The 21,075-nt window shown below is 32.0% G+C and overlaps 1 protein-coding gene across 2 annotated transcripts in view; it reads right to left on the reverse strand.

The window, feature by feature from the left end:
* Positions 1-15,577: 15,577 nt before the first annotated feature.
* Positions 15,578-21,075, reverse strand: part of LOC143223206 (endoplasmic reticulum metallopeptidase 1-like) — a 49,842-nt gene continuing 44,344 nt past the window's right edge. For both annotated transcript variants that reach the window (XM_076450813.1, XM_076450815.1), the window contains exons 13-14: positions 19,662-19,840; positions 15,578-15,998 (exon numbers count right to left, since the gene is read on the reverse strand). In XM_076450813.1, the coding sequence (XP_076306928.1) occupies positions 15,828-15,998; positions 19,662-19,840 (350 nt within the window). In that variant the 3' untranslated portion in view covers positions 15,578-15,827. The remainder of the gene's footprint in view (positions 15,999-19,661; positions 19,841-21,075) is intronic.

Below are 21,075 nucleotides of genomic sequence, written 5' to 3' on the forward strand. Positions count from 1 at the left end.
GTGCCCTTATTTTTATGCAGGTGAGTGGCGTGGTGACAGTGGTAAGAAGAAATAGAATCTCGAAAGATATGCAAATACTTTAGGGCTCAGAATGTCCTTATCCAGTGACAAAACGAAGAGGTATGCAGTTTCATAGGTATCTATCAAATTATGGATGCTTGGTGGCCAATTTGTTTAATTTATTCTACGATTAATGCACCAGTGTCTGGTATAATTAAAGATGAAATGCATTTTAAAGAGACTTAAGATTGAAATGTGGAATTTAGTTACTGAAGCCTGATCATCAACTGAATATCCAGATCTCGGACATTGTATACGAAGAGAAAGCTACTGTAGCATCAGTAACGTCAAGCCATGCTGTATAAAATCATTCCAATGAAAGATTGGCACAAATAATACTTCATGAGCTCCAGGAGATAGCAACTAATGGACCTGGCTCAGATAGCAAGAAGATGTAGAACCAATGTTGGTTAAACGTTAGCAGACATTAGCTAAACGAATATAGTCAGCACAATGCCAGTAATGCTCAAGTTTGAATATTAATTACTCAAATAGCAGGCCCAACTTGATTCACTATAGGCTCTAACGTATTTATAGGTATAATAAATGTGTATTATGCAGGTTTTGCTTGGTCTCTAAATTTGTAGAAGATTTTCGAAGAATCAACAATATATGTTTTATGAAAGCACTACCGTAACTTCGAATATTGCTGTCAAGTGAACTTTCTAGAACTTCGCCTAAAGAATAAAATTCGACGCGCCAAGAGAAAACACAATATTGTTTGGTCGCTAGAGTAAGTATACTATAAGCCTCGGAAGCTATAATTGTGATACACGTTTATTAACAGGAAACTACAGATATTTGACCAGATACGTTTGTAAATTTCGAACACGATTAACAGTTCAACTTCACAGAATTAACTTCGGGCATTGGAATTTCTATGAGAACATTAGATATTGTCTTCAGTAAAAAACTCACGTGTACTTCAAGCCGTAAAGAGAAGTATACCTGTATATCAACATAGAGTTAATTCACTCTCTGAGAAGATCGATAGAAAATGTTCCAAACTAAATAGAAAACTCAGTATTATTTGTAAGTTTGAAAAAATGCATATAAACCATTACTTGTAATAACCGTAGTATTGTTTGTATATTAAAATATATTTGTGTTAAAAAAGAAAATTGTGTGTGTGTCAATCTTGTTAACAAATGTCATAAATTTAGTATTTATATCGACATTTTTTAAACTTCTAAATCAAAAGTAAAATTTCCGATTATTTGGAATCGCACTATTTAACGTACATAACATAATAAATCGGGGAGTCGTCCTAGATAAATTATAATATGTAACATAATAAAGTGGAGGATCATGTCCGAAATCTGAATCAGAGAAAAAATTCGTTCTAATTTAAAATTCAAATCATAATTCAATTTATATCTATCAGTTTCAACAAGATTTCATGATGTCTGATTGTCAATGTTTCCTTGAATCAATCTCTTTCGAACAACTAGAAAGTTACACTTTGATAGATTGTTTAGGCAGAGTATTCATAATGAAACTTTGTAGAAGGGACGGCAACTGCCTGTTGTAGAGATATAAGTGCAGAGGACGACGTTTCGAAAGTCTTCTGCTTTCGTCTGTTTCGTTTTTGTTTTTCAATTTCGCCCAAAGCTACACGAGAGCTATCTACGCTAGCCGTCATTAATTTTGCAGTGTAAGACTAGATGGAAGGCAGCTAGTCATCAACATTCACTGCCGACTCTTGGGCTATTCTTTTGCCAACGAATAGTGGGATTAAAGTCTCCAGGGCGAGTATATTTGGTAGGATGGGGATTCGAACCTGCGATCCTCATATTACAAGTCGAGTGCCTTAACCATCTGGCCATGCCGGCCCTAACTTATATGTAAGAAGTTTATTTTGATCATTGGTGTAACTCTATGCATATTGGCAACAATTTCGACAAATTAAGATAATTGTGTCTAACTGAGAAATTTAAACACTGTACAAGTGACGACTATAAAACTTACTTGAATGAAAACAAAGTTTAAACACTGCAGCAAGCATAAACTACTTTTCATATTTATAAATTCCCGACATCTCAGTAAAAACCTGTACCAGTTCAATCCACCAAAGTTGAGGATTTTTCTAAATAATCCATTTTCTCTACTTGAAATGTTCAGACACTCGGAATAATTTTTTTCAAAACCATCAAAGCCTGTCTGTTATATCTGTAGAAAACCTGGTCATGTTATATTCGATTGTTGAAGTTTGAAGAAAAAAAAAAAGACAAGGAGGCAACACCTTATGCGTTTGTATTTATTTAAGGCTGCAGTTTCGTCAGACCACCCAACGTTATAAATTTGGTCATTGATAAAAAGGCCAATGTAGTTAGTGAGGAATTTAGACTTTTTGTGTCTGTTGGTTTTTGTGTTTTTGACAAATAACACTGCTAATCCCACACCCATACGTATTAAACATGATACTGGGGTGTTTCAGTCATTGTTGCTAGGAGGTATATTGCCTTCAAATTCAAATTCAGCCACTAGTGAGTCTGTTATTGCTCAGGATATTGAGGGTGGCCTGATTAATGTTCCTCATCATAAGATTTATTTTGCATCAGACCTAGTTTTCGGACCATTTGTGGTTGGAGTAAAACACACTCTGCAAATTAAGGATGTATGGTTATTATTAGGAAACGATTTGACTTAAAGAAAAATTGTTGCCGAACCCAAGATGATCAGCGAGCCAATCAGTGTTTCATCTAAGGATGGTGTTGTTGTTGATGAAAATGAAGACATGTTTCCCTCGTGTGCTGCGACTCGAATTCAGGTGAAGAAATTAAGCCAAAAACTAATGATAGCCAGTTGTTCAGAGGATAATATCATAGACTTGTCTCAAACATTTCGTAGATCCAATAAGGATCTTGTGAATAACTGTCCCACTGCAATTCATTGGTGATTGACAATAATAAATGTGAGGGATTTGACTCAGCTGTGGAAATTAAGGTTTGCTAGAAGCAAACTAATCGATCAGCAAGAAAAAGATCTGCAGATCTCTTCACTAATTAATTTACACTTCCAAAGAATGAACTGCAGAAAGTTTCAAATGGTTACTTTTTTTTTCAGAAATGATGAGCTTATGAAAAAATTGAAGCAATCAAATGTACCAGCTTCAGAGTACTGGGCTGAAGTTTATCAAATCGTCGTTCCAAAAGCATATCGTTCTAATACATTGAAAGTAGCTTATGAAATGCCCGTGGAGGTCATTTAGGAGTTGGAGAAACAAGTAACAAGAGTATAAGACATTTCTTTTGGCCAAAACTAGGCAAAATGTTTCCCATTGTCATACCTGTCAACTGGTCGAAAACCTACAACAAAATTCCTATTACTCTTTTGAAACCTTTCTCATCTTTCGAAGACCACCTCAGTCGTGTGATTATTGATTGTGTAAAGGAAAAAAATATAACATTTATGTTTAAGCACATTCACATGCTGTCCCCCACTGATACAGCGGTAAGTCTACGGATTTACAACGTTAAAATCAGGGATTCGATTCCCCTCAGGTGGGCTCAGCAGATAGTCCCTTGTGGCTTTGCTATAAGAAAAACACAAAACATTCATGTGCTAAGTACTTTTATGCTTATAGGGTTATATGTATTGATTTTGTTACATACTGTCATGTGTACTGCGCAAATCCCGCCCGTTTTCTAAATTTCTAGAAGATTTTCGAGAGTAAGAATCAACAAAAATTGTTTTATGAAAGCACTAGCGTAACTTCGAAGATTGCTACCAAGCGAACTTTTTCGGACTTCGCTTAAATATTATATATAAATCGACGCGCCAAGAGACAATAGAATATTGTTTCGTCATTACAGTCGGTATAATATACACTTCGTAATATACAATTGTGGTACACGCTTATTAATCGAAAAACTACAGATATTGACCAGAATTCTCCAGGAACGTTTGTTGATTTCTATCACTACGAATTATTCAACTTCAGACGTTAATATTTCTTCAAAGATAACGCATAAATTCAGCGGGGGAAAAAAAAACTCACGTGTGAAGAAGCTAGCTGATTTCCCGTCAAGTGAAGTATATTTGTATATGGTTTGGTTTAATTTGAATTTCGCGCAAAGCTACACGAGGGTTATCTGCGCTAGCCGTCCCTAAATTTGCAGTGTAAGGCTAGAGGGAAAGCAGCTCGTCGTCACCACCCACCGCCAACTCTTGGGCTACTCTTTTACTAACACATAGTGGGATTGACCGTGACATTATAACGCCCCCATGGCTGAAAGGGCGGGGAAGTTTGTTGTGATAGGAATTCGAATCCGCAACCCTCGGAGTATCTGTATGTCAACATAAAATTAATTCATTCTCCGTGAACGTCGATAAAAGATTCAGTTCCCGACCAGATAGAAGACTCGGTGTTGTTTCTAAGATTTTTAAAAAGTTGTATATAAACCATTACTTGTAAAAACTGTTATTATAAATTATTACTATTTGTATATTAAAATATATTTGTGTTAAGAAAGAAAATTGTGTGCCTCGATCTTGTTGGTAAGTATCATAAATTTAATATATATCGACTTTTAATTAACTTCTTAAAATTAAAATTTCCAATTATTTAAAATCGTAATATGTAAAGTACGTAACATAATAAATCGGAGCCTCGTCCGAGATAAATTATAATACGTAACAAGGCTTAATGTAATCACCCGATCATCTTAACTGTTGTTTCTATGTTGGACAAACATATGATCATATTTTTTAGTTATTATTGTAGGGTTTGCTAAAAATTATGGAATTCTAACATTTGATAAGATTTAAATGAAATATTACCATGTATTTTCGTGTACGTATATTAAATTTTGTGAAAGAATACTCGAGAGTTACTTACGTCTAGATAGAATGGTGGCATTCAATCATAGCTCTTATAACGGCCCGGCATGGCCACGTGATTGACATTCGACTCGTAATCTGAGGGTTGTGGGTTCGAATCTCCGTCACACCAAGCATGCTCGCCCTTTCAACCGTGGGGGCGTTATGAAGTTCGGTCAATCATGCTATTCGTTAGTAAAAGAGTAGCCTAAGAGTCAGCGGTGGATGGTGATGACTAGCTGCCTTTCCTCTTGTCTTACACTGCTAAATTAGGGGCGGCTAGCGCAGATAGCCCTCGAGAAGCTTTGTGCGAAATTTAAAAAAAAAAAGCTCTTATAATCCACCCACGATTCCAAGTTGCGGGAAATATTTTGTTGCATTATAAGGATTTAATACAGTTTACCAGCTTCAAACTACAGAGCTCTACCACAGGGCCAGCTATGAATATAAGATATCAAGTGTTCATTATTAGTGACATTCAAATAAAATTTAAAATTGACACACAATATTTTATTCGATATTTAACATAACTTTGAGTACGTCCTTATTCAGTGCTTTCTAAGTTTAACTTACATTGAGAACCTAAACCCACTAGCAAGATTTTGTCTTCTTCAGCTTTTGTTATCCATACATCAACTCACATAATATCACTTGCTCTATAATTCATTGTTCAGTAGACTGTGTTCTTGACTGAGAAAATGATAATCAAAATTTATTTTTTGTATACACCTGTGTCTATTCACTTTGTGACATAGCTGTAGCACAACGTCAAGACGGCCTCACCTAGATCTGAAAACCTCCGGTTATTAGTGTGCCTAATTTTCCTGCTTTGCTGAACATATTTTTGATACAACGTCAATAATACTACGAAAGAGAAGTTCCACCCTCCGAAGAAATTATTCTAGCATACAATCATTCAATTCTCATGTCCTTAGTTTACGTTTCCAAAAAACATTTGTGTTTAAGCACTTCACGTGCTATGTATTGATTCCAGATATCACCATAAAGCATACTTGTGAAAAAAAAAACAACAACAACAACAAACAAACACAAGGCTGTGGGAAATTCTGATAAAAAGAAAATGTGCAAGTCTGTTTTTGGAGGGTGGAGTGGATCATAAGTATTATATTACGTGTTAACACAAAAAGCTTTATAATATAAATATCTAGAAGTTTCTCACTCTGTGTAATCTAGTTTCTGTATTCTTACTTAGCAAAATAATACTGATAATTTAAACACAGGATGGTATTTCGAGTAGCCAAAACAACCTGCTGCAGGAGCTGTGTTATTAACAGGACTATTTTGATTTTGTTGTTGTAACACGAGGATTATCTGAGCTAGCAGTTTCTAATTTAGCAGTAAAAGACCAGAGGAAAAACAGCTAGTTCACACCACTCACTCCCAACAAATAATTTGATGGACCGTACATTATAACGTCTCCAAAGCTAAAATGGTGAGCATGCTTGGTGGGACTGGCATTCGAGTTGAGCGCCCTAACATGACTGATAATTTAGCAACTTATTAGCTGCAGTAATGGCACTGATATCGATTTTACAATAAATATTCATTGGTTAGTTATACAGGGCGCGTTTTTGTTCATTCTGAAGCATAATGGCGGGTAAAACATAAAATGCAACTTAACTAAGTTATAAATGAATATTTGCCTTAAAGTTCTTATCGATGCAACAAATGTAACTATCAGTCTGAGCGGCGATTCTCATTTTGTTCCTTTAAGTTACAGGCTTAATCCTTTTTTTGGTCGCAGCTTTTTTTACATTTAAGGTGTCTGTGATTAGATTACAAACATACAATTACATTTATTAGTTGTTCGAAGTGCTAAATCCGTGAAGTTTAATGCAAACTTGAAAATTTGATATAAAAATGAAATTAAAAAGAAATTTTCAATCGTGTGTAGTTCACATTAAGATCAACATTTTAACTTTTCTTCTATGATTGATCACATTTTTAAGTTCATTTATTATTCGTACACCCAAAATAGCTGAAGCCAAACGAATATAACATGATCAAAGATAACTTGTTTAATAAATTTGTGCAAAACTAAGAAAACGCTAAATTGCTAGATATCCATCATCTTTAACTGATGGAATAGAGGGAAGATAGCTAGCTAACAGTAATCACTGCCATCTCTTAGGCTACACTAATAGAAACGTCAGACTTGACTGTTACTCTTATAACTCACCTACGGCTCCAAAGTATGATATGTAATTTTACGGCATCGAACCAAAAATTTGTAGTGTATCAGCCTAACAAATTAGTAATGTCTGGTGTGACGACAAACAAATTCACTAATTAAAATGATTAAAAAATATTTAATTATTCTTTGTATATTATAAACATAACGAAGTATCAATACAGTTATTTTTTAAGAACTGATTTTTTATTCTCAGTGCATCAACATTTTTTATTGTTATATTGTTTTCGTTGGAGAAAATACAAAATAATATTAAAATACAAACAAGAAATTAACATCGTCAAACACATTTAATCAATTTTAAATTACGATAATGTTATATTCAACGACACAAACTAATATCACGCCAAACACATTTCAACAGCTAATTCGCTCAATATACACAACTGGTTTTTCTCCAAAAACGTTCAGTTTGAATAAAAATATCATTATTCAATTCGTTAAAAAGAACAATATGAATAACAGAAAAAAAAAACAGAATCAAATTCATATAATTTTAAAATAACGATTGCTGATTGTGCCAATAGGACGTAAAGAAGGTTTTGTTGAAGATTTGATATTATATTAATACTTTTATATTAAACTCACACACAGATTGGATAAATTATTGCGTCACTCATCATTAACGTATCTTACTGCACACACTAACATCGGTAATAAAAAACAAAGAGGATTGCCACTTTTTAAAAACAGAAAATGCTATTTGGAATGATAATAATATTAATTATAGAAGTAAAATACTAAAAACATTAGAGAAAAATCTTCATTTACCGATAGGTAAATGAACAGTTTGTTTTGGAATTTCGCACAAAGCTACTCGAGGGCTATCTGTGCTAGCCGTCCCTAATTTAGCAGTGTAAGACTAGAGGGAAAGCAGCTAGTCATCACCACCCACCGCCAACTCTTGGGCTACTCTTTTACCAACGAATAGTGGGATTGACCGTCACATTATAACGCCCCCACGGCTGGGAGGGCGAGCATGTTTAGCGCGACGCGGGCGCGAAACCGCGACCCTCGGATTACGAGTCGCACGCCTTACGCGCTTGGCCATTGCACGTCAGTTATATTAATAAGTTACCGTTTATGTGAATTGTGTAGTAATAGACTAATGCAATCTTGCAACAACGTAGAATTTGATTTATAATTAGATGATTCATTCAATGGAAAAATAATGTATAGTTCTTTTATAAACTAAAACATTTCAACCGTTAAGATGTCAGAAGAGAAATGAAGAAATGTTAAGTCTGTCTTCTGAAGTGAAACACGGTTGGCTTCCCTAGTAATTTTAATGAGGAGATTGATAGAAAATTAACCAACAAATAGTTTTTAGATATGAAATTTGTAGATTCTGTAAAAACAGAAAATTAGCAGGCAGCCGTAAATAAAAAAAGATTGCTTTAAAAATTGACTTTATCTTAGAAATAATGCAGTCAATCTTTTTTAAAAAGAAATATGTAATTAAGGAAAAAGGCTTAGGAAGACTTTATCGGCAGTTTTACCTCAAATAGCATAAAGATAAATATTCGTAGGTATGGAGTGGAAACTTGTGGGCTTTTAATAAGCTCGTACCGATAAATGACTAGTTCAAGCTTATTATTAGAAAGTACTACATAGTTTTCTCTATCTATGAGTTTATATGTTTATTAATCAATCTATTATAACATTTTAAAGTATGCAGTAAACTAGATACTTCAAGAAATTTTACACATAAAACAATGTTACAAGTTACAGACAACTGTTATTTCAAATGGATTTACACATCGAAGTAGTGAAATTTTAAAATGTCAAACCTTGCTTGTGAACATTTTTTATACCAAACAATTTGAGTTCAGCTTCTCTGGTACTCTACATTTAGCAAATATTTTAATTCAGTATTTAAAACAGCAGTGTCTTTCATTGCTATAGCTATGAAGATTTTGTATTACTAACAAATTATTTCTTGGTTAAATTATATGGTACTAAAATTAATTTATTTTCATTAAATAATTATCCCATCTTACAAAGCTTCAAACTCTCTACGTAACTCAATGGTAACCAAAATAAAACAATAATACAGTCATCTTGGAAGGTTCAACAGGTTTCATCCAATTCTTATGGCCTGCTTGAATACGACACTTAGATCTATTATACTAGTTGGCTTCGTCATGGAAATCAAAACCGAACAGTCAACAAACTGATGACATTTACTGAACAATCTTTGATGGAGCATGACTGTTAACTTGGAATTTCATTTTGATACATTACAGCATAGTTGCACATACTTGTTTTCATGTGGATCCTAGAAATCTATTGTGAAATTGAATTTTCAAAACCCAAAGTAAAGGCTGTTTTCAGCTTACAGATTTTAGTGTTGTCCAATGTTTGGAGTTCATCATAAAATCTGATTTTTATATCATAGAATAAAGTATATTTTTAATTTCAATAAGCCAAATCTAAAAGATCTGCATATATTTATTTAAATTATATGTGTATTTTCCATTTTATATAAATTTTCTGAACTTGAATATTAAGTGAATTCTTATTACTTGACAGTTACAAGAAAAACATTTATAGTGCACTAGCAGGTAAACTGTAAGAAATGATCAGTGAAAGCAAAGAATATCTAATAATATATCATGAACACTACATCTGCCATATCCAATGCTGGTGAGGCCTCTCATCCAGTACCATAGCTCATAAGGTCATTTGGGACATGGCAGGTCCTGTAAGTTTATAACTGCCATTATAAGCTAGTATAAAATGAAAAATAATCAGTAACCTTAGGACTTAATGATGTATTATCTGCAAGTGAACAACAAAACAAGCAGTAATTTCAGATTTCAATAGTCATGTTACAAACCAAATAAGAAATTATATCATTATTTAAGGACACTTTTTCAATACGGAAAAAATTAATCAGTTACATATACTTCTGGATTTTTCTTATCCCATATACCTGCAGCTTATCACCTGTAAACCATGTTTAAGTGACATCAAGTTAAACACCCTTCTGTGTTTATTTCCATTTAATACATCTAAATATATCTCAACAGTTCACAATACTTATTAAATCAAAACCAGCCAACTGTTTTCTTAAAAAATGGGTGTTAATCAACACTAAAGAAAGGCATGTTTGAAAACAAAAAAAGATATTGCTAAAAACAGGGTTTAGTTTTAGCTTTTAAACAGAGTGCAACATAAGTTCAATTATTGAATGGGAACAATTTTAAGATAAAGGAGATGTGTTTAATAGTTGATAAAGATTTAGAGAAATGCAGTATATAGATTGAGTGCAGCTAGTAATGATAGATATAATTACAAGTACATGAGCTTTCAACAAGTTTCAATTCATATGACTAATATCCATATGAAGCAACACCATCCAAGTCATAACAGTTGTTAAGGTATAGAGATAAAAATACAATGGTCTAAAAGAAATAAAAAAGGTTAAATAAGAAAGCTTACATAACAATAAATATACTGTCACTAATAGCAACATCTGCATGTAAATGATAGGAACTAAAAGCACCATTATGATACTTTGTTGTTTTTGTACAAATTGCTGAGTTACTACTTTAAAAATAATGAAGTACAAAGCTGACAAGATTAAGCCTTAGGAATGAAATAAAAACATTAATGGCTGGAACAGCACAAAAGTTTTGTTTTGAATTTTGCACAAAGCTACACGAGGGCCATCTGCTCTAGCCATCCCCACAGCTGAAAGGGCAAGCATGTTTGGTGTGATGGGGATTCGAACCTTCGACCCTTGGATTACGAGTCGAGTGCCTTAACAACCCGGCCAGATCAGGCCCAGTGCAAAAGTAAGTCAATGTTTTGGCAGAAAACAAATAGTATGTTATCTAATGATTGAGATATTATTTAACTCAGAATAAAAGAAGCAATTTAAAAATATTCATGTGACACAGAACTTGTTGCCATGTTTTAAGAGATGTTAATGAAAAAGTATTGCATGAAAATTTTACTATAATTATATACTTTTTAGTTTTTATGAGAGACAATCACAATCAACAGTGTAAAAAACTTTGTTTTTAGGAAATTAGATTTCAGTACATTCTACTGGTCATATTGCATGAACTTTTAACAATTTTTGAAATAAGGTAAGTTATATTAAAATGGAATTGTAAATGAAAATAGATAAGACCTGTAACTTTATAATATACAATGGTTGATTTTACTTTTGTTCTGAAACAACAACTAAGTTCAACTTTTGTTCCAGTCATTTACATTTTCTTTTTTCACACAGTCACATTCATTTTTACTAGAAATCTACATTTATGGCATTAGAGAGCTTAATGAGGTTAAATATTTTGTTTTATTTTTAATATGTAATTGCAAACTACAAGTAAATTAGATCAGCCAGTCAATATATTTACCCACAATCTTCACTTATCACTATTATTATCTGAGGTAGTGTTTGAAAGTTTCACTGCAGATTAAAAAAAAATAAAAACACAGGAAAGTAAACACCACCACAACCTGTAAAAAAAATAAAGAAATATTACAAGTGAACACAGGAAAACAACAACAAGGAAATAATAGTAATTAGAAACACTTCCAAACTCCAGATAATAATTTTTCTCCCAGTGTTTTTATATCTATCCCTGTTTACGGCTAACAGAAAATAGCATGGCTAGATATGGTATGCAATAACAGAACTGAAAAGTTCAGTAATTCACTAAATGTAATACACATAATTTATCTCATTTACATACCAGATCATAAATCATCCCACATGGAAATAAAATTACACAGTACAATTAGTTCTTGATATTTTTAAAACATACAAGTTTTTGTTCAATTCTAAAAATAATTTTAACCCAAAATGATGAAGTTCAGCTATTTAAAAACTGTAATTATTACAACAACTATTTCTAACAAGAACTTCACTTAATTATTCTTTTCATTTTGGCTACTCATTAAATTTTCTAAACTAGTCAAGTGACTGATGTGAATCTAAACTATAAAGGTGTTAACCACAAAACAATAATTTGTTTTCTTTTTACTATAAACAAGAAAAAAAGATATAAGAATATGTTTTTTGAGAATGTATTATCTTTAACTAAAATTTATATCATAATTAAAATTTAAGAGACTTGGAAAATGTGTCAGATAAAAAATGTACTTAAATTACAGCTTACAAAACAATACTTTGGAAATACTTGAAAATAAGACCTTTTTCATAAAATTGGGCAGTGGAAATGAGCAGAAAGTATGAAAGTTATGTAACCTTGAGTGACATTATGAGTAACTATAGTGGCCCTACCCTGGCAACAGTGTCTTTAAGTTGGTATTGAAAAAAAGAAAGACACAGGTGTGATAATAATTTTCAGTACAAGGGATAAATGAAGAAGGGCAGTAAAGATGGAAAATAACATAAAAGATGAGGAAATAATTCAAAATAATAAATTACAACAGTAAAAATACCTACAACTTAGATACACAACTCCCATTTTAAGTCCTGAAGAAAGGATGTAAAGAAATGAACCAGCTGTTAAGACCACATATTTTTGTTTAACCATGTGTGAAAACTCTACAGGGTGGTCCGTAAGTCTCTACCCATCCATATGTTATTATGTTATGTTCAATTACGCATGTATTATAAACTTGTTTCTTTTTTTTCAGAGAAATATGGCCGATGTAAGCCCATTTACACTTGAAGAGCGTATTGTGACAAGTAAGTGGGTACAGGAGTGCAAGAATACTGGTGACACCGCACAGATACACTGGATACATAAGATATATAGATGGGTAGAGACTTACGGGCGAACCTGTAGAATGATTGAAAGATAAGCATACATAAAAAAAACAGCTCATTTCAAATTGTTCAATTAACCCTTTTGCTATAGGCTCGTTATAATATACACAAGTTCACGTACACACTTGCACACGTTAAGTATTTGCACTATAACCTTTGACACAGCACGTGATCACCTTCACGAAATTTGGTAGAATTTTGGTAAAGATTACAAGTATTATACAAAAAATCAGATTTTCTAAACAAAATATTTTTAATAAAGATTTGTTTTATGAAAATAGTCTGTTTTGTCACTAGTCTGAGAGCAACGACTATTTCTATGCTCTACCCTAATTTTATGATTAAAATAACTATTCTTCATCACAAAAATCTCATATTATTTCTCTAATCTCTGAAACCTCCTACTTGCATTTCAAATGTCTATCTTCAACATGACTTTATACTCTATATTATTTTCTCTACTATAACTATCATAGAAAAAGTAGGAAATTAATATGAATTATGCTGTTTTTCATGCTAAAATAACTACATACTATAGCACAAACATACATATATATTTATTATCTTTATTATATTTACCTTTCAGTCATGCCTGCCAAACATTAAATAACTTTCATTGATGTGGTGCACATGCAACTCATGTTACGTATCCAGTAATACAGAACTAACCTTTAATCTTCCATGTCCTTATATTTGTGTGTATAGATTATTACTATTTAGAAATAAATTATTCAATTTATTTTTCTTAAAATATAGAACAATAAATCAAGAAGTAAAGCAAACTATTTTTTATGACAAGAAACTCACTTAAAATAAAACATAAAGATTACCTGGGAAGGTCAAAACGTTATTCTCTCCTTATCACTAAAAGTGTTAATACCAATACCAGCCATTCTGAGATACAAACAATTATTTCTTCTTACTATGACCTGTGTAACTCAGTTGCTGCTGGGCATAGGTTGCTATGAGTTTTAAAATAACCAAATAATCATAAATAACTACACTGACACCACAGAATTCCACTATAATTTATTAAGGTAGTAACTAAGATATATTTAGATTAAAAAAAATATGAAATTTTAAGCAGACTACAGACACAACCTACCTCTTTGAAATATAGGGCCAAAAGAGTGTAATAGCCTTTTCACATATTAAAATGGCTGAGAAAACCACACTGGGGACATTCTAAACTACTGATTGGTTATTCAGGTGTCATATATTGAAGTAAGTGTATATAAGGGACCATTTCCAAAAATGGAAAAAAGGTGAATGGGGCCACTGTATTTAATTCAGTATATTAGCCATATCTCAGAAAAATAAAAAGTTATAAGGTTCCAGCTTGATTGTTCCTAATTTGTACAAAACTAGAGAGTCAGTATTTTGACATCACAAACACCTAATTTTAAACAGTGCTGCATTCAATATACCAACTGACTCACTAAAATCTATATTTAGATGTATTATTTTAATATTTACTTTTAAATTAAGAAATTAACTCATATAATAGTAAAGTTTGAATTACAACCTACAATTTGATTCCAAACTTATTGACAAATTCATAAAATAATAGTACAATAAAATTTTGAATGGAAGTCAACAAATGACATGGCTTTTCAACTGCAACCCATCACAAAAGGGTTAAACATAACTTTCTAGTTTTTCAAAATTTAATAAAGTCTGATGTAGCTAATACTACACAAAAAGGAGTAGACTGAAGAAAAGTAATATATGCATTTGTTATTCATTCCTAATGAATACAGTCATATGTCTCAACATCCCTTAAAAAATCATTTAACTTACCCAAAAAAGGAATTACCAAAGATTTACTGTGAATCAACTTTCCCCATTTTAACTGTTCACCACTGCATTTAACTACTATACTACACTAACAAATACCACTTAGTTGCACTATACTTATAACCTTGTAAATCATGAAATATAACTTAAGTCTCTCTCATCACCTTTGGTTATACATCACATAAAAATTACTATAAAAAGTTAATCATAATTTAATCAAAAGCAAAACTATAATGGTCACTATTAATAATTTACCTTTTCTAAAATATTCACATGATTATTTTATATTTTTAGAAATACTATTACACTGTTCTCAACAATTGACTGCATTTTATATTAATAAAAGCAGTGTAACTAAAGATGTCATTGGTGAGTATGATAGAGTATAACAATAATAATCTTGTTAGTCCTGAGACTTACAATGTCTCTCCTCACCTTTGGTTAAACTCTTATACTTATTGTACTTATAAACATTACTCTTATAATTATAAAAATTAAGAGTAAAACTAAAAAACACTTTAATGTTTAGTTTTATATCTCCAAGAAATGAGAAAACCAATACTGCTATTAAATTATTTATAACTGGAAGCATATCTGACTAAAGAAAATAATAAATAATCCACACATAAATAACAATATATTTCTTTGCCATCTCTAGCTATTTCAAAGCTTTTTTTTTTTCTAGTAAGATGGTTAAAGAAACAGTACCTATCAGACACAAACTTATTGTTAATTCATTCGTGGTATTTAACTAAAGTACCATTTTAAATCATACACGTAACTGTGATTGGACCAAGTTATTTAAATTTCAAGCTAGTCTGTAAAAACAAAAGTACATATTGAGTTGTGGTAAAGCTGAAAGTTGTGAGGCATTTGCAACATTTTGGTAATGGAAATGAGTTATGAGAAATACAAAAACAATGATACAGAGATACAAAATAAAATTATTTTTTAATTGTCTGTGTTTATAATAAATTTGTTCAGTTTTAGATTACATGCATACCAACTTCGTGATTACTGTTTAAATCAAATAAGTTAGCGGATAAAGGTTAAGAACTGGAAATTAATTAAATACATAAACCTAAATGATAAAACAAGGGTCATCTTATGCAACTCTATTGTACTAGCATAAGGTTTTGAACCCCGAAGCAGTGATCTAGGTAATAAAGTTCAAGATAAGGTTCAGAAAATATAACTCTGGAGTGTTGAAGTCCAAGCAGTAACATGGGTCCATGGTGGCATCTTTTCTAATAGCTCTTGCAGATCTTCACCAATCATATCTGACCCGTGAAGATAATGGGTATTAAAGGTGAGATCCACTATAGGCTGGTCTGAAGTGAAATCTGAGGGTACCTAAAGATTTATAAAAGTTCTTCAGAAGCATCATCGCATGTACTTCATACGTTCTTACTTTTCAACATTATTCATTAACTGCTCATTCAAAGTCAGTAATCAACAGCTTAATAGTTTCATCTTACCCTAGCTGATTAGATATCTTTAAAATTAATGAAGTTCAGCATGAGATACTAATCACCACATGATAATACATAAAGACACAGAAGACCAAAACTAGCAAATTGTTTTTATCTCAGTAAACCTTTTCATCAGCTACAGGTAGCATTAAAGTTTGATGGTGACTGTGACCTCTTTTGTAGAAAGTTAATACAAAGCAGAAACTACAGTAGCCACTTATAATTTACCTATTCCAAAATATTCATGTGATTATTATACATTTTTGTAATATTAAAGCAGTGTACTTGAATATACCCTTGTAGAATGTGATGTTATTGTCCATTCTAAACGATCCAAGATATTAACAAGAACCAATGATGAACAAAGCTTCCAAACATAAAAGAATTATCTCATTCACAACGTGAGACCTATGATTAATGTTTTGGAACTGTGAGTAAACTGTTTTTAATATTAATATAAAATAGAATACTGGTGAAATATTCAAATGGATGATGTTATGACGACTGAGCTAATGAAGATGTAAAGTGCACAGACCTTACACCACATATATCTGTTCAGCTTACAAGGAAGACTGGGTAGTCAATGCACTCAACTTGTACGTTGCAGGATTAAACTGCATTACTGAACATGTTTGTCCTTTCAGCCATGAGGATATCATTATGTGACCATCTACCCCACACTTTTCACTCGTAAGGAGTTGCCCAAAGGTTGGGAATGGTCAGTGTTGGATAAATGCTCTATCTCTGGTCTATTACTTCAAAACTAAGAGGAATTAGCACAGATAATCCTCAAGCACCTTTGATCAAAATTTAACAAACAAACATATGTGAAAGTAAATTTTAAGAACAGTTAATTACATATGTAAATTGTAATTGGCATTGACTTAAACACTTTTCTGTTGGTATCATTTCAAAATTAAGGTCAGTAAAATATATGTTAAAGAGTAAAATAGACTTAAGCAACTTATTGTAATGTTGTAAACACATTTTTATGTTTAATGTTAGTATTTTGATTTCTTTTAATTTTTAGCCTATAATCTTATACAATTAGCCTGTGCAATAAATAACATAAAGCATTTTTTACAAGCTAAGTACATACGTCCTCTCATCAAAAATATTAAGGCCAATGATGCATGACTGACTGTGTTTGTCAACTAGTGTACGTTACAGTATGTTTCACAGTTTCTGTACAAACCTACACATAACAATGAAAACTTATATATAACCTACTTCAATTTGTTTCTATAAGTGGATCTAGAACACAACTTAAATATTAGTTTAATAAAAAATATGACTTATCTTGTTCAATCATGCTTATCTTAAAAGAAAATAATGATTTCATTTATTTAAAATGGAAATGGTCTTTTGAGCATTTCAACACTCCCCAATATTACTTACTTTTTTCAACATGCAGTTATTGTTTAACCATAGTCAATTTGCACATGAATGCTTTACCACTTTTGATATCATAGTTTAATTTATTGTCTTTAATTTTTAATTTATGCTGTTATTCAGAGATTAATTCTTAATTGACAGAAAAAAAACAGGCCAATATTTTTCATTTTAAATGAAAATTGGTTGACTAACAAGTATATATATATATAACAAAGTTAACTTCTATTGCTACTTTGCACAATTGAACTTGAAATATATCACATGTTTTGGTGCAAATTAAAATGGTATTGCTTTTATATTTTCAACATATATTAAAGCATTTTCTCAGTCAAGTAAAATTATAGGATGTAAAGAAAGTACATCTTTTTGTATCAGTGGGAAAGTAAATAAAGTATCCATTTTATTATACAGTTGAGCATTAACCACTAAATATAGGATTATCTAAAGAAAGATAAGCTAACAGAAATTTCAAGTGTACAAACCTTTTATCAAGTATATAGGGACACAATTACTGAAGTATTATTGCACTTTATACAAAATAGTTTCAGGCATTTTGAGGTTTTAAAAACTTTCACCTCCACTGCTTATTATGCTCAGTCTAAAGACCATGATTATGCCATTTGTTAGACATTGCAATTTTTATTCTAAGTTTTACACACGACTGAAGAAATATCTTTATGAGTTTTTCAATTTATTGCACATTGAGCAGCAGCTTCCAAGACAATTTGAAGGAGATAAAAGGACACAAAAATATAATGGAATTCTATGAGAACTTGACAAGTATGTGATTGTATGGTATTGTTTCTTCACAACTTGTCTTATAAAAATAACCATTTATTTTGAAATATGGCTAAAAATTCTTGAATGTTTGGCTCTCATTAAATCTTCATTAATGGTGCCAGGAAATAAAAAAAAATTTCTGGCACTGATCCACAAAGATTCTTTTTATTATCCATAGTTGTCATTTTGCTGATGAGGGTGCTATTTCAGACTGGCTTGGGGTATAATTTCAGAGGTAGTTATTGTCCTGAGCAATCTGATATGGATGTTTCTTCCACCTTCATGGAGAACACTGAAGGTTTTTTCCCTTCAGAATGCTGCGACATTCATCTAACAATACCCCTTTTTGTCCCTCATGTGAATAATCACATGTCGCCTTTCTACCAATAGAAACATAGTATACTCACATGACTGACAGAAGAGGGAAACACCAGAAGAGTGTGGGGAGAAATGGTGGGAAGTACCTATTCGAAATACATTTTCAGTACAGGGAAAGTACAACATGATTAGCTAGAATCCAACATTGTGTAAGAAAAGAAACTGATGCTAGGGAAGGAACAGATGTACTCCCAAAAGCATCCAAAGGATACCTCCATAAACAAGAGAATCAGAAGGCCAAATTGAATCCTCATGAAAAATATCAGAATGCATAACAAAATCAGGAGAAAAGTCTGAAGATAGAGGTTGACCCATGGATCATTCAATCTCCCTGTAAATAAACATTGGTAAATCTCCTATCAGTCGCCAGCACCTGAGGTCTGACGTAAACATCTGTCTAAGTTAAGACATCCAAAGTGATTATATTGACTTTGAAATTCATGTTTTAAGATTAAAAAAACGCAAATGTATTAAAAAAAAAGGTGTCAATAATGAGGTAAAATTAAGATAGTTTTAAGGAAAACTGGTTATTTATAAAGTATAACCACTTCATGAAGAACTGTATCTCAAACAGAAATCAAGTAAAAAAAAATGTTGGAGAACAAGCGCTGCTGAATGAGAAGAGGTGATAGTTCAGTAGAAGCACACAGAAGAAGTCACAAGCATCAATAAAAGATATTATGCTCCCATTGGTGAAGAGGTGACACATGATATATACACTGGAATCACTTGATTCCAAAAAGTGGAAATGGAAGGCTTGTTGTATGCGTAAAGAAAAAGTCCACACTGGTTGCGCGAGTAAAGTGGAGGATCATACTAGAAATAACATGTGTTTTTGTCCATAAATTTATCCATCATATTAATAAATTGTCAAAAAATAACTTTGAAACAAATGTGTAAACATGTTTCTATGGCACTAGTTGTCACAAAAATTGCATTAACACTTTTAATAGTCTCAAGAGCTTTTAGAAATTTAAACAAAAAGACGTACCTCCAAGTCTACCCAAAATTCCCATGGGGTTGTAGCTTCTCCATCAGAGTAGTATATGAAGTACACAGGTCGTTCGTTCCAGGTCACAACCCCAGGATGAGGAAGACTGTACGTGAGTGACCAACGCAGAAGAATAACTTTCTCAACTGGACACAAGATGATAGCCATATGAGTTGGACCTGTGGCCAAAAAACACAAACAAACTAAAAAATTAAATAAAGAAATTAAAAGTATTCACCTGTGAGTTTTCAAATCACAACTCTTATATAAACAAGTCTCATATCCAGTAACAATGTATTATCATAAAAGTACTTCTAGAATTTAAATTTTGATAAGATATTATGTTGTATTAGTGTTAAAATATTTAACTTTCACTATGGCACATATTTTATTGTTAACAGAATAAAAATTAAGCCTCTATTTTGTTATATAACCTATATAAACAAATAGTGTGGATGGGAAAACTATTAGAAATACAAATGTACTGACATACACATTTATATATTAGGTCATCAATAAATTAATGTTGGATTTAGGAACACCTTCTTTAACCACCCTCAAAAAAACATTACTTATAATAGTTAAATGAACCCCCTAAGCATCACATTAGTGTAGTCGATATAATGTTTAAAGTTTAGTATACTCTAATCCTTTATAGTGATGGCACATTACAAGACACACATTTGGTATGTTATACTGTTTGAACAGAAAAAGGAAAAAAATATCTCTACAGCCACAAAGAATTTTATAGAAATGTTTTGAACATTTGTAAATGTCAACAGCAGCTCAGCAAATTTCATTCAGGTGATTTTAACCTTAGAAACTGTGATGGCAGGGACTGACATTTTGGAACTGATACTGATGTTCTGAAGACACTCGTTGAATCTGAACCAAGGTAACACACTCTTGAAATTGTATATCTCTCATGGAATAATAAACAAACATGTAAGGAATATGGGAAAATATCAAAAAGGTGTTTGGGTGCCTTATGAATTTTCTAATAATCATGATTTCCAATGTGTTAGTGTTGCTTTGTCTCTTTTGGCATATAACGTGCATGAACAATTTTTGGACAGAATTATCATCTGTGATGAAAAATGGATTCCCGATGCCAATATTAAATGCCATAAATAATGGCTCAATAAGAAGTCAAAAACAATTCTGACCCCAAAGCTTGGCTCCATCTGCAGAAAGTGATGCTTTGCATTTGGTGGGACATCAAAGATGTAATTCATTTCAAACTCCTCAATCCACAGTGAACTATCAATGCAGAAATCTATAGTAAGCAAATGGAACATTTAAATCAAGTCCTTAACTTGTCAATTGTAAAAGTGTTTTTCTTCCCCGTGACAATGCACGTCCACATGTGACACTTTTAATGCAACAAAAGATTATGGAGTTGGGTTGGGAAGTT

Source organism: Tachypleus tridentatus, chromosome 8 (genome assembly GCF_004210375.1).
Source record: "Tachypleus tridentatus isolate NWPU-2018 chromosome 8, ASM421037v1, whole genome shotgun sequence".
Taxonomy (NCBI): Eukaryota; Metazoa; Arthropoda; class Merostomata; order Xiphosura; family Limulidae; genus Tachypleus; species Tachypleus tridentatus.